At 34.0% G+C, this 13,958-nt stretch overlaps 1 protein-coding gene across 1 annotated transcript; it reads left to right on the top strand.

Annotated features, from left to right (window-relative positions):
* Nucleotides 1–3,850: 3,850 nt before the first annotated feature.
* Nucleotides 3,851–13,638, top strand: LOC101207419. The gene is made up of 9 exons (XM_004142685.3): nt 3,851–4,436; nt 6,116–6,301; nt 7,187–7,279; nt 9,133–9,315; nt 9,479–9,581; nt 9,674–9,859; nt 11,225–12,438; nt 12,622–13,028; nt 13,123–13,638. The coding sequence occupies exons 1-9, from the start codon at nt 4,179–4,181 to the stop codon at nt 13,187–13,189; spliced, it is 2,697 nt and encodes an 898-aa protein (XP_004142733.1). The 5' UTR covers nt 3,851–4,178; the 3' UTR covers nt 13,190–13,638.
* Nucleotides 13,639–13,958: the final 320 nt, after the last annotated feature.

Below are 13,958 nucleotides of genomic sequence, written 5' to 3'. Positions count from 1 at the left end.
TAGTATATACAAACATGGTATACTGTGAATTAATATGGCTATCCTGCAGTTATGATGATTTAACTTGTTCGATTGAATCCTCTATTTAAGATTTTTATTCTATTATTTGGACCGATCCCTACCAAAAGAAAATTAAACTATTCTTCTTGGAACTTAGCCATGGTGCCATTAACCGATCATCTCCAATGTTGAATGTCATATATGTCTCTTTCTCCTGTGTTTGGTGTGTTATGTGCCATTCTGTTGTAGAATATGCATCTCCTCATTTTGCAGATTGTTCCTTTGCTACACATTTTTGGCACATCATCTTGGATGCTTTTGATTGGTCAATCTCTCATTCCAACAATATTAAAGATTTCCTTGATTCATTCTTGGAGGTAGGATGAAAAAAAACAATTTGGTTAACTATTGCTCGTGCCTTCTTCTGGACTTTATGAACTGAGCGTAATAAACGACTATTAGGTCTCTACTAGCCCTTTTACTTCTTTTTTTGAGAGTGTTTTATCTAGTACTTTTTATTGGTGCAAAATTGGGCACCCTTTTAAGAACTATAGTCAATCCTTTCTTGTTTCTAATTGGCTATATTTTTGTAATCACCTTTAGGTTTTTGGAATTTTCACTTTTTTATTTTATCAATGAAATGTTTCTTATTTAAAAAAGCAAAAAAAAAAAAAAAAAAGAATTTTGTGTCGGTGCTAGTTATGACTTTTTGCTTAAAGTTATGGTTGCTTATTTTTGTGTTGTTGCTAATTGAGATAAGTAACCTTTCTATTGGAGCCGCCTTTGAGCCAGACTACTTAGAATAAATCTGTTATGTGGCATGAGTCGTTATCAAGTTAGTTGTGATGCAACATCATGTAACTGTATTGAAGTATCGTTATTTGGTTATAGTTTATGATTGAATTTAGTATGTGATTGAGTTGAAGTTTATAAGTGAGTTAATGATTATGATGACTGATTAATTATGTGATTGTTGTTCTCATATGACTATTATGTGTGATGTTTTGGTTTATTAGTAGCTACCCCCTTACTGGTAATGATGTGTTCCTTAGCAATTTTGTGTTTCCTCCAGGATTCAACATTTTATGTCTCCTTTGGGATTCACCAATTTGCTTCACCTTCGAGATTCACCAATTTTGAGTTTCCTTTGAGATCGACCAGTTATTGTGTCTCCTTCGGGATCCACAAGATTTCAGAGACACATTTTGTCTACAGTAGAGGTGGGTTAACAATGCATGTTTTACTAGTATAGTCCATCTATAGGACATAGATGCTTAGCCATACCCTAGTAGCATGGGTTACTTACTGAGTACGTTTGTACTTAACCTTTTCTATGTTATGTTTTTTTAGGTAAACACAAGGACAAGGTGACTAATGGCAAGAAAAACCCATAAGCGAGCCATGGGACCAGAGTTAGCTTCCGTACGTAGGGTAATGTTTGTCATATTTTGATTTTAGATTAAACATTTAGGTTTTATTTGATTTCTTTTTTTCTTTTTATTTAAAATTAGATAGGGTAACGTACTTGAAAATACTTAGAACTTTCGAATTGTTACAATATTCATGAACCATGTGAATGTATTACTCACTGTAATTTTGTTCTTTCAGTCATTGATCTAAAATTGAAAACTAATTAAAATTTCATTTATATAATCATTAATAGGTTAAATTACAAATTTGATAATTTGTCTCTAATTTCATTTTATATTCTCATTTAACTTCTAAAATTTTTGAAGGTTTAATTTTGAAAGGTCCAATTAAAAATAAGATATTTAAAGTATCTGTTACATCTTTTCTATTGGGTATATATGCATTTTCTTTTTTTATTAACAATATGATACTTTTTAGTAAGGATGTTCAAATAACTTGACAACTCGAACAACCTGTCTAATCCAGATTGTAAACATTGTGTTGGATTACATTTAATTTTAGATTGAATTGAGTTGATTTTTTTTTCAAGTCAAGTTGGTTTATGTTACATTTTTTAAAATTTAGGTTGACCAACCCAACCCAAATTCTCTAATAATATTAATATACATCTTACAACTTATAAATATTATAATTCATACATATTGTTATAATCTTTGTTTGAAGCTTGTAATTGATATGTTGAATTTTGATATTTAACATTTGAGTTTTCTAAAATTTTAATTATTAATATTTGTTGATTTTAAGTTAATAAAAATATATACTTAAAAATGAAAAGAAAAAAAAAAAAAAACTTGACAACTCAATCTAACCTGAATTTTAAGGGTTTGGTTGAAAATTCTATTTGGGTCATTTGAGTCGCAACACGATTAACCGAAAGGAGTCAAGTTTGCCTTTTACCATTTTTACAAAAGAAATTAATAGAAAAATTGTAAAAAATAAAGTATATGAGAAAATATTTACATTTATAATGTTTGTTGGGAGGTTTTGTTTTATGAAATGAAAATATTTTATTAAATTTTTTTTTGTATGTTTGAAAAAAAAAACCCTGTAATATTTATCTAATTTTTAAAAATTAATTTGCTTAATCGGCTAGAAGCCCATTTATTAATTGAATCATATCCTTTTAAATTAAATTATTTCAACGTATGGTTTATCCACACCAAAACCTACTTTCTTTGTTCTCAATTTTTAAATTAAACCCTAAATCCGCATACAATTAACTTACATAATCAATCAATTAGCAAAAACATGTGCTAATTACCACATTAACAAAAACGTGCCACATATTAATTATAGTAATTAAAATCCATAGTATATGACAAAACCTTAAATACTAATTAAATCCCAACTTTTTTTTTTTTTTTAACTAGAGCCATAAAATTTAAAGTAAAACCCAAACTATGGATGCCAACATTCAAAGTTTCTAAAACCATAATAGCTTAAATTAGGGTTAAATATCATTTTCAACTTTATATTTTAAAATTTGTTCAACTTTAATTTACATTTTTCATACTTTCAAATACCAAAATTTAGTGAAGAGTTATTAATAAATCTTAAACTTCCTTGCTCAAAAGACAATTTTTTTCAAAATTAATTAAATAACGATAACTTTCGAGCAAGAAAATATAATGCGTATATGATTTTAAAGTCAATTTTTTTTTTCTTTCAAAATTTGGTTTTTATACTTTAGGATTTGTTCAATTTTAATCGTGATACTTTTAAATTTGATATTAGTTAATAATAATAATAACTTTAATGCGAGGAAAGATAACGTGTGAATATGTCGTTAAAATTTAGACTTAACAAATTTTTAAGAAAAATCAACAACAAACAATCGTTAAAGACTAAATTTAAGATTTCTTGAAACTAAATTTGAATAATCTAGAGTATATGAAGTTAAACTGAAAGTACTGAAATTAATATAATATTTCAACGTTAAAACATATAAGAAAAGAAAATCAAAGAGTTCAATAATCTTCAATTTGTAAATTGAGCATGAGTTTTGTGAATTTGGTTAAAAGATAATGACATGAATCAAGAGTTCAATCTATATGGTTGGTCGGAACATATGATAGAAATTGAATTAAATTGATTGAGTAAAATACTTTTCATAAAAAAAAAAGAAGGAAAAAGAAAGTATATATATAGAGAATTAGAATTTAATACTTTTCCATATAAACAAAAATTTAGGTTATAGATATAAATTGGAAAGTGTTATTTTTATCGTAAAAATGAAATAAAAAGGATTTTGGATAGAAGAAAGAAAATTAGGAAAAAAGAAAAAGAAAAAGGGTGAAGAATTTAGAAAGTTGCGTTAAATTTGATTTTGATTAAAATTTAGGGGATGTTTGTTTGGTTTGATGGAAAATTGATTATTACAAAAAGAAAAATTGATTTTGAGGATTTACTGTTATAAACTTGTTAATCACTTTCGGATCCGCCCCCATCATCACCTGCTTCAGAGAGACTCCTCTTTTTTGCAAATTCATCGGTTTCATCCATCCCTCCGCCCGCCCTTCATCGCTTCTTTTCCCTCCTTTCTCCAATCGCTTCTCACCGGATCATATAAATTTCCCACTCCAGATCACCATCTTCACTTCCAAACTTATATTTCCCCCTCTTTAATTCTCTCTAATACAATGGTTGCACCGTCGATTTCTTCAGCGGCGGCCTTTCAAACCGTCCCCTCTCATCGCCCCTGACCAAATTCACGTTTCCTATATCGTCGCTGAAGCTTCAGTTCTTTCATGGGCGATCTTCGGTCTTGGTCGCTTGAACAAAACGGCGCCGTAGCAGAAGACAAGCCGTCCTCCTCCTCCTTTTCATCCTTTTCATCGTTGTTACCCTCAAATCCCACGCCCATAGGTGTCGATTACTGGCGGCGAGCCGAGGAAGCCACGCAGGCTATAATCTCCCAGGTTCAACCTACTGTCGTTTCGGAAAGGAGAAGGAAAGCGGTTATAGATTACGTGCAAAGACTTATTAGAGGCCGTCTTCGATGCGAGGTGAGCTTCGGATTATATCTTATTTCAGCATCGCAATCTTAATCCGTTCACTTCTCTTACTTATAATTTCTTCACTACTAGTTTTGAGGATTCTGGAGTTTTGTTTATCTGTGGTTTTAATTACTGATGTTTTGAGTATTAAGGCTAAGGATTGGGTTTCGTTATGAATAATTAATCTGGACAGTGTTCACAAGGTTTCTCTTTTCTTCAAGTAGCAATAGTATATTGGAAGCAGTCTTGTGATGGTTTAATGTTCTGTGTTCATCCTAGTTTGTGGGTTTTTTCATTGCTTTCAATTGCTGGAAGGTTTTATGCATTCCTATGGGTTGAGTTGGTGCTGATTGTTATCCAATCTGTGATGACCATATTGACCAATGCAAGGTGGAAATAATGCTTTAAATTACTTGGATGTATTGCAGTAGATATGGTTTTAGTCTATGATTTTGATCGTATAGGTTTTTCTGTATGCTCTGCCTCTCTTCAACGGTGTATTTTCTTTTTCTTTCTTTTTGTTAGAGACGAGGGCTTTTGTTAGATGGATGATCTTCATATTCTTTGATAGGAACGAGGTCATTGTACATTTTCCTTGACATATTTTTCTCAAATATATTTTGTAGTTATTGTTTTTCCCCTATTGATTAATCAGGCATGGCCTTCTAAAAAATGCTTACTTTTTATTTTTGTCATCTTGATGTTTCTGTGCAATTGTACTTTCTGTGTAGGCCAATCCAATTTCAATTCAAAACAATATTGATCTACTACTTTCTTCTTTTAATTATGTTAATCAATTTATTTTTATTTTGATCAAAAATAGATATTTTATTGATGTCGTGAAATACACAGGAAAAAGAAGACAATATTCATCTACTTTCAAGATGCATAGTTTAGTATGTGGCTGTAGGTAACCATTTCCCCTTACATTAGCAATAATATTCAGTTCCAACGACTCCATCTATGCAGTTCCGACGAAGGCTAACATTCTTAAAAGCTTAGCAGCTTTAATTTTTCAAGAATTGCTGATATGGGATTTATTGATCAGATTTTTTTTTAAAGAAATATGAGATATTGAATGTACTAGTAGTCCTCTCAAAACATACAAATGAGAGGCAGTTAATGATGCGTGTGGGTTTTCAATATAAAATTAATTGTTATAAATTCGTAGTACTTATTAAAAATTTTGAATGGGCACTTTGAGGTCCATGATTTAAATCAGAGGATGGGACTTTTATCAAGTTCAAACATTTGTGGTGGATATTTGTGTTTTCAGAAATGTATTGATACACCAATTGCATGGTTTTGTTTTTTCCTTTACTCAGCTGACCACTTGATGGTATACACTTGCTCTGGTTGTATTCCATGAGTATGGCTTGCCTTTGGAAACTAGTTTCAATAGCTGTGTCATGAAAACGTTATGCTGGTTGAATCTTGTAAAGTAGCATAGATGTAATTTTAAGCCTAAGGTCTGTTAGAGCTAGTGTCGTTGGCCCTGACTGTATGTTAGCTGACGCACAAGCCATTGCTTTCTTTTAGAAACGTCCAGAATTCAGATGTTCTCTATTGGAATTGAAATATTACCCATTTCAACCATTTTTCTATTAGAAGTTTGTGCTCTGATTCTGAAAACTGAATTGAATTTACAGTTTTTCTTGTAGACATCTCACTAACATATGGTAGTACAGGTTTTTCCATTTGGATCAGTGCCATTAAAGACCTATTTGCCTGATGGAGATATTGATTTAACTGCCCTCGGTGGTTCAAATGTTGAGGAAGCTTTGGCCAGTGATGTATGCTCAGTCCTCAATAGTGAAGATCAGAATGGGGCAGCCGAGTTTGTTGTAAAGGATGTGCAATTAATTCGAGCCGAGGTCCTGATTACAAATATTATATTATTCCTTTTTAAAGGTTACTGTATTATTGTATTAGCAAAATATGCAATTGTGTGAATTGACTTCTTTAATTACTACCAATGAGGTCAAGGTCTGTCCTTACAGTATATGTTAAAGATTTTGGTTCTTTATGGTCATCTTCCCAGTTTTTGATGGATCATGGAAATTGTTATGATATGCTGGAGTTTTACTTTCAGAATTTCAGTTGGCAATTGGTCTTGATACTCTACCTTCAATCATTGGAAAGAAGATGAACATATAGGCAATAAGTATGGTACTTGAAATCAATAAACTGAAACTAGCCATTTCTGAGATCGTCCATCGTTTCTGCTATTTTTTTATGAACTTCTTCCCGAAGTTTTCCATATCTCTGGAACTTCTGAGATTTATTGCTGGTTACTTCTCCCCTTACATAATGTGTATTTTGGTAGAGTTTGAAACATTGATACCTGAAAATGCCTTGGGTAGATTTTCAGTTGCCAAGTCTTTTATTTTCATTTCTCTTGAGATTGTTTTATCATATGGACTTGTCTCTAGGACTCCCCAGATTTCCAATGGCAGCTTGGTTGCTGAAACTGAAACTTACTTGCAGGTGGCTATTATGTCTAGTATATTTATGAGATAATTATATTGGATATTAGGGAGGAGTGTCATGTCTAGGTTCATTTAATAGATGGTTGAACTATTTATGCATGAATTTAATAGCCAGTTTTTCATCATCATACGTTGTTTATCATGTGTTTACTTTATATTTATTGTTTGTGTAATATTACAGTGTGATACAATGATCTTCTTCTTGCAGTTAGTATATAGCCCTCTATAGTTTTTCATGCAATGTTTAATGTCTTGGCGTTCTATTTGCAGGTTAAGCTTGTAAAATGCCTTGTACAGAATATAGTTGTTGATATTTCCTTCAATCAGTTGGGAGGGCTCTGCACATTGTGCTTCCTTGAGAAGGTATTTTTCTAGTGAAGTACATCTGTACACGTGTAAGTTCAGATTAAGTTGTGTGTGGATGATTTGATGCTTAAAACTTGAGCTGATTGCATAATCTACCTTTGGTTTTTCTGTTTACCTCATATGATTGAGAACTTACGAGATACGCATGGGTCTTAGTATTAGCGAGAGTATACTTGGTTAATTGTAGAGCTTACTGAGCACTTGTGATATCTGGATTCCACATCCAGAATGATCTTTCTTACATGTTCAATTTGATTTTTTATGTGATTAAAAGCAAGGATGAAAATGTTGGAAATATCAGTCGGTATGTCACCGATATATTGATAACGTACTGAAAGTCATACCAATATAGGGGTCCCTAGGGGGTAAGTCTGTTTCTACAGAAAATTGATGATGATGTATCATGGGCATCAACAATTGAAAGAAGTTGCAGACATTACCTTGTGTTTGACCGTTAATCGTGAGTATGTTGGTGATGTATGGACTATTCAGTTTTGACACCACATTTTATTCCAAAGTTCTTTCTCCTTAATTTCCTCCTTTCCCCCATTTTTTAGTTACACTCCCCAAAATCTCTCCCGAATTTTCACGGCCCATGAATCTCTCTCTTCTTTCTTTCGTAATAGATGTATATTTTTAAAAAATTTGAATCACTTATTCCAATGTAATATCTTTTTTTGTTTCTCTTGTTTGTGTGTATCAGTGTATGTGTGTGTATATATATAATATTAAATATTAATTAATGTTTCAAATATCAAACAATAGTCCAATTTCTTATTTACATTTTAGTCTTCAATCATATTTTTCATTGTACTAAATGGACACTTTTGACTCAAAACTGTAGATGTACTTCAAGGGGTAGTTCGTATTTTAAATAAGCTAGTGTTGAAGTTTTCTTTAGAAGTTAACGATATAGTACAAGTATTCTTCATATCCGTTACTTTTACTGAAATATTCATCAATATCCAAATATCTGTTGATAATATTCATAAATTTATGTGATCGATTTCAAAATTTGTATTTTCATCATTGATCAAAAGTAATTGAATAAGAAAATTTGGCCGTTCATATTTTTGTTGTGTGTTTTTTTCTCAAGTATTTAGCTTTTGAAGCTATATGGTGATTCTTTGTTCCCCATTCCTTCCTGAGAGTTCATCAAAATACTAACATAACAGTATTCTTTAGAAGAAGAAATAACGATGGCTTAGTGTTTTAGTTTCTATACTTAATTAGTAATTATTTATGCTCTAGAAAAAATATACATGAATGTGAGGGAGAAAGCTCGTGAGAGTCCTTAGCCTTAGACGACACCTGGATTTTCCTTGCTTGTGCGCATTTGCATGCATAACATGTAGTTGGCTTGTCTTTGCCCATGTAATTCCTTACCAGATTGGTTTTAACTGTCCGTCCTTTTGGGTCAAATAACACTTTTTTTTTAATCAGTTTAATTAATTATTATTCATTTAATGAGCAACCAAACTTTCATTATAAACATAATTGAACATACAACAGCGTACAATTCTTCATCATGGCATACTTGGAGTGATAAACATTAAGGGACTAACTAATTGGTGTCTACTGCCCGATGCTTCATTTGGCCCTTGCATGTTGCCTTGTTCATCTTGATGCATGAACATGCCATTGAATTGTTTGTCTGATGTACAAATAAACTTCCCTATAGTTTCTTTTTCATTTAACATTACTCACCTAATGATTGTTTCTTGGTTCTTATTAACATTTTTTATGAAATGTTGGGATCAAAACTCCTTTTCTTTCTTCTCTTCTAGCATGTCAAAATGCCATAAAATAACATTTCGTAATGACATTTTTATTGCTACGTGTTCTAACAGATTGATCGTCGCATTGGGAAAGATCATCTATTTAAGCGCAGCATTATACTTATTAAAGCTTGGTGCTATTATGAGAGTCGCATTCTTGGGGCTCATCATGGTTTGATATCAACATACGCTTTGGAGACTTTAGTTCTATATATTTTTCATCTCTTCCACTCTGCCCTAAATGGTCCTTTACAGGTAAGTAGTTTCGGAAGGCTGCTCCTTTTGAACCCCCTTGATTTATATTTATTTCCCTCTGTTTTGCACATGCTTATTTGTTCCCTCTGTTTTGCACATGCTTATTTGTTCCCTCTGTTTTGCACATGCTTATGACTATTCTATCATACGTTTAACCTTTTAGGTGCTGTATAAATTTCTGGACTATTTTAGCAAATTTGATTGGGATAATTATTGCATAAGCTTGAATGGTCCAGTTCGGATATCCTCACTGCCGGAGCTTGTTGGTAAGCAGCTTCTTTTGGCATACCTGAATTTTTTGAAGGTCCTGTATGCCTTTCTGTTTGGAATTTTAAATATTTTGGCCTTTTTCTGGCAGCTGAGACGCCTGACAATGGTGGGGGTGATTTGTTGCTCAGTACGGATTTTCTTCAGAGCTGTTTAGAAACCTTCTCAGTGCCTGCAAGGGGGTACGAGGCCAACTCAAGGGCATTTCCCATAAAGCATCTCAACATCGTTGATCCACTGAAAGAGAATAACAACCTTGGTCGCAGTGTAAGCAAAGGTAGTTAATTTTCTTGTGTCAGGTTTGATTGTCTGCCATTTCTTTCCATCTATGATAACGTAATCAAACATCCCAAGACTATGGTGAAGTGGTTTTCTTTTTGAAGTGTATCATTTTGAACAATTTAGAAATTACTTAGTTCCTTGAGCACATACAGGAGCAGGGGAGAGGTCTTTTATAACATGGAGTAAATGTTTAATATGGACATAAATTACATTAATCCCAATTTTTTCTCTTTCAACATCCAAATTATTCCTGAACTATGTTACTTTGTTTTTAGAAATACATTTTAGTGCTCAAGTATCTATCATCATTTAACCTAAACCAGTGGCATGCCTTCATTTCATTGTCTCCCTTGACTAATCATGGAAGCAAGAAATTAAGTGTCCAATTGTATAACAGGCTCAAGAGCATTTACCATAAAAGTACGAATTAAATTCAGTTATTTGGTCAAGGAACTCCTTCATCCACTATATGTTGTGACACAGGGCATTTCTTGTGGCTTGGTTTGTGTGATTTCATGGGCCCTTTTGGGTGAGAGGAGCCATATAATTTTGGGAGGGTTTGAGTGGTCTAATGAGGTTGTGTGGTTCTGGTTAAATTTCATCTTTCCCTTCGGCCTTTTGGTCTACAAGCCTTTTTGTAACTATTCTTTATATTTTATTTCCCTTGTTTGGAGCCCCATTTTGTCTTAGTTTGACTCCTTTTGATCGAAACTTCTTTTATGCCCTTTCTATTCTTGTCTTAAGTTGGGTTATTCTTAGATGAAACAAACAAGTGTCCAAGTTTGAAATGAATATAGGTTTATATTATGCAAGAAAAATGTAAGGCCACCTATCATCCATCAGCATAGGAGAAGGGCCAAGAATGCAATTGAGGGTGAAAGTTAGTCATGCATGAGAGTGAGGAACATAAATATTATGGTAATGAAGGTGAGGGGACCACGACAGAGGTTGAGGGTATTTGGGAAAAGAAAGGGTAGTATAAGTAGCTGAGTTTGTACTTCCATTTTCTTTAGCTTGGAATTACTATCAAAACTCTCGCAGTGAGAGGAGTGTATTGCCTTAGGGCTTTTCTTCATTTAATAGTACTGATTGTAAGGAGATTCCTTACAGAAAATTGACTGTAAGGGATAAAGTTAACTTTTATGCATAAAGTCCGGGGCTGAACTTGAATATTTAAAAATTAAGGAATCAGAATAAAATGTCTGAGAGTTGGATAGAATGGAATTAATATAAAAGTTCAGGGTTATAATAGAATTCAAACCTTAAAAGTGATCCAATCTACTGATCTGGTTAGCAACTAGCTTTTTGTGACCTAGATGAACTCCTTTGAAATATTTGACAACCACTCTGTAACTTGCAGGAAACTTTTATAGGATAAGAAGTGCTTTCAGTTATGGTGCTCGGAAACTAGGTTTCATCCTTTCCCATCCTGAAGATAATGTAGTGGATGAAGTTCGTAAGTTCTTTTCTAATACATTGGATAGGCACGGAGGTGGGCAGCGGCCTGATGTTCAAGATCCTGCTCCGGTATCTGGTGGCTATGAATCTTGTGCAGCTTTACTAGTATCTGGTACTGAGACACAAGAAGAAACAAATAATCGTGATTCAGGTTCTGTATGTGCTAGTGACACTATTGGAGATTGTAGCTGGAGTCAGGAGGTATCAATTCATGGGGGAAATGCCAATGATAAGGAATTTGGTGAATACGACCATGTTGGTGGAATTATGAATGAATCATCTCAAGGAAGACCACTATCAGTTCCTTCTGGTGTTGATGGTCTTGCAAATGCCATTGGTATTTCAGATTATCGTCTCTCTGGTGATGCAAATGATCTTGCTAGTCTGAGAATTGAAGGTCTTTCTATTTCACACGATGCACATAAGTCTTCCCCTTCAAGTTTTGAGGAGGGCATATCACCATTGGGCCATGAATCACTTCGTCCTCATCATTATTTTTCCAGACCAATCACAGAAAACGGGGAACTAATAGATGAAAACACAAATAAATGCACTCCTGAGAACTCTTACCAGCATTTGCAATCACCTACTAAAGCAACAGGGTCGTCTGCAAAAGGTAAGCAAGATGAGAACCACGTGAATAATGATGATGAAGTGGCAAACCAATCTGAAACAAAACAATCTTCTCCACCTTTACATTCAGTTTCTTTGTCATCTGAAGACTTCTATCCTAGTTCTCGTGGTTATCGGTTTCTGACTAGTAATGTTGGACCTCCAGAAGCTTTCAATGCTTTGTCAGATCTTAATGGTGACTATGAAAGTCATTGCAACAGTTTGCAAATTGGCCGGTGGTACTATGAATATGCCTTGAGTGCAGCAGCCCTTTCGCCTATTCCTCCACCATTGCCTTCACAATATCCAAACAAGAATCCATGGGATATAATACGACGCTCAGTGCAGGTCAAACAGAATGCATTTGCCCAAATAAACAGTAATGGACTTCTTGCAAGACCAGCATTCTATCCCATGCCATCACCAATATTACCAGGGGGTGCAACATTGGCCATGGAAGAGATGCCAAAACCACGAGGAACGGGGACATACTTTCCCAACATGGTATTCTCGTCATATTAATCTTGATATTATTTTAATAATTAAATAGAAATTGGTAGCAAATACTTGGGGAGAACTCTTATTGATGTGCACAACATTTTCTATCTTACCTTTGTTTTTTCTTGCACTGTTTGGGTGGTTGAAGATTTACATCTTTCTTGTCTTTGAGTATTTCCTTTTTTCCAGAATCATTATAGGGACAGACCAGCATCGGCAAGGGGAAGGAACCAAGTGTCGGTGAGGTCGCCACGAAACAATGGCCGATCGCTGACCCCTTTGGAGACAACCGTGGCTGAGAAAAGTGGTCAAGACTTGTATCAAGTACCAACTGTTAATCATGGTGGTGGTATTGGTATGTTGTCTTCCTCTAGTTCTCCTGTAAGGAAAGCTCACCATAATGGAAATGGTGCAATGCCTCGACCTGATAGAGCTGTAGAATTTGGGTCATTTGGGCATCTTCCAATAGAGTCATCGGTAGATTGCAGCGGGGAACCAACTCCTGCAACTGCGCATTTTCAAAACTCATCAGCTTTGAATGTTTCAAGCCCCAAGATGCAGAAAGCCAAGCAAACGTTGATCACAGATCAAGACAGGTACGAATACTTCATAATTCTTCCAGGTATTTATCCGATTACATGGAACTTGTTAAACTGCTTAAAGTTTCTCTTTTTTCTTCTTGATATGTAGGCTCTCTGTTCATATGCAATCATATGAGTTGAAAGATGAAGAGGATTTCCCACCCTTATCCAACTGACACGAGTGGGAATCAAAGTTTTATTTATTTGGTTAGTCAGTATGAAACTGAGTAGGAAGAAACTGTAGTTGCTAACAAACTGGACAAAGCGTGACTCTTCCACAACGGTTTGCGATCCCCCCATCTCTGCAATTTAGATGTTACTGTTTTCTATTTGTAGCTCAAAAAAGCATTTTGTAAATTCTACCAATTTATTTCGCTTTTCACCTCAAATATCTCGATAGTTGTCGTGTTTTACACAAAAAGAGCCTTTTCTTTTTCCCTTTTTAAAACTAGGATGTTTGTAACAATGGTTGCTTCTTTTTCTTTTTCTTTTTTTTCCCTCCTGCCCTCCATGTTTTTGCCCTTTCTTTTACGCCTTGTAGGTAAAACATACGAGCACAGAATATATTGTTGCCTATGTTTGTTGTAAGTTAAATGAAAATGCTTCTTTTTGGAGCCATCTCTAATATTGCCTTATCCATCACCATGCATTAGCAATAGTGTTAATGATTTTCTTTGCCTTTTTTCTTTTGTGTTTACTTTTGCCCCTTCCATTATTAGTCCAAATCGTCAACTTAGAAATGACCTTTCGCACTCTCTTTATATGGAAGAGCCTTTTTGGGCTTTGTAAATAAAAAGAGTTCCGTAGAAAGATTTGAGGCCGATTCTTTCTTCTTTGGTGACACGTGAAATTGTGGTTTAGTCTAAGAATATTTCTTGGTCCTAAGAAAATTCGAAGGATACAACTTATTCAACACAAAGTGTGTTGTACTAGAGGTGTATAAGT

Source organism: Cucumis sativus, chromosome 4, assembly GCF_000004075.3.
Source record: "Cucumis sativus cultivar 9930 chromosome 4, Cucumber_9930_V3, whole genome shotgun sequence".
NCBI lineage: Eukaryota > Viridiplantae > Streptophyta > Magnoliopsida > Cucurbitales > Cucurbitaceae > Cucumis > Cucumis sativus.
The sequence above is the reverse complement of the archived record's forward strand: the minus strand, read 5'-3'. Positions and strand labels throughout refer to the sequence as shown.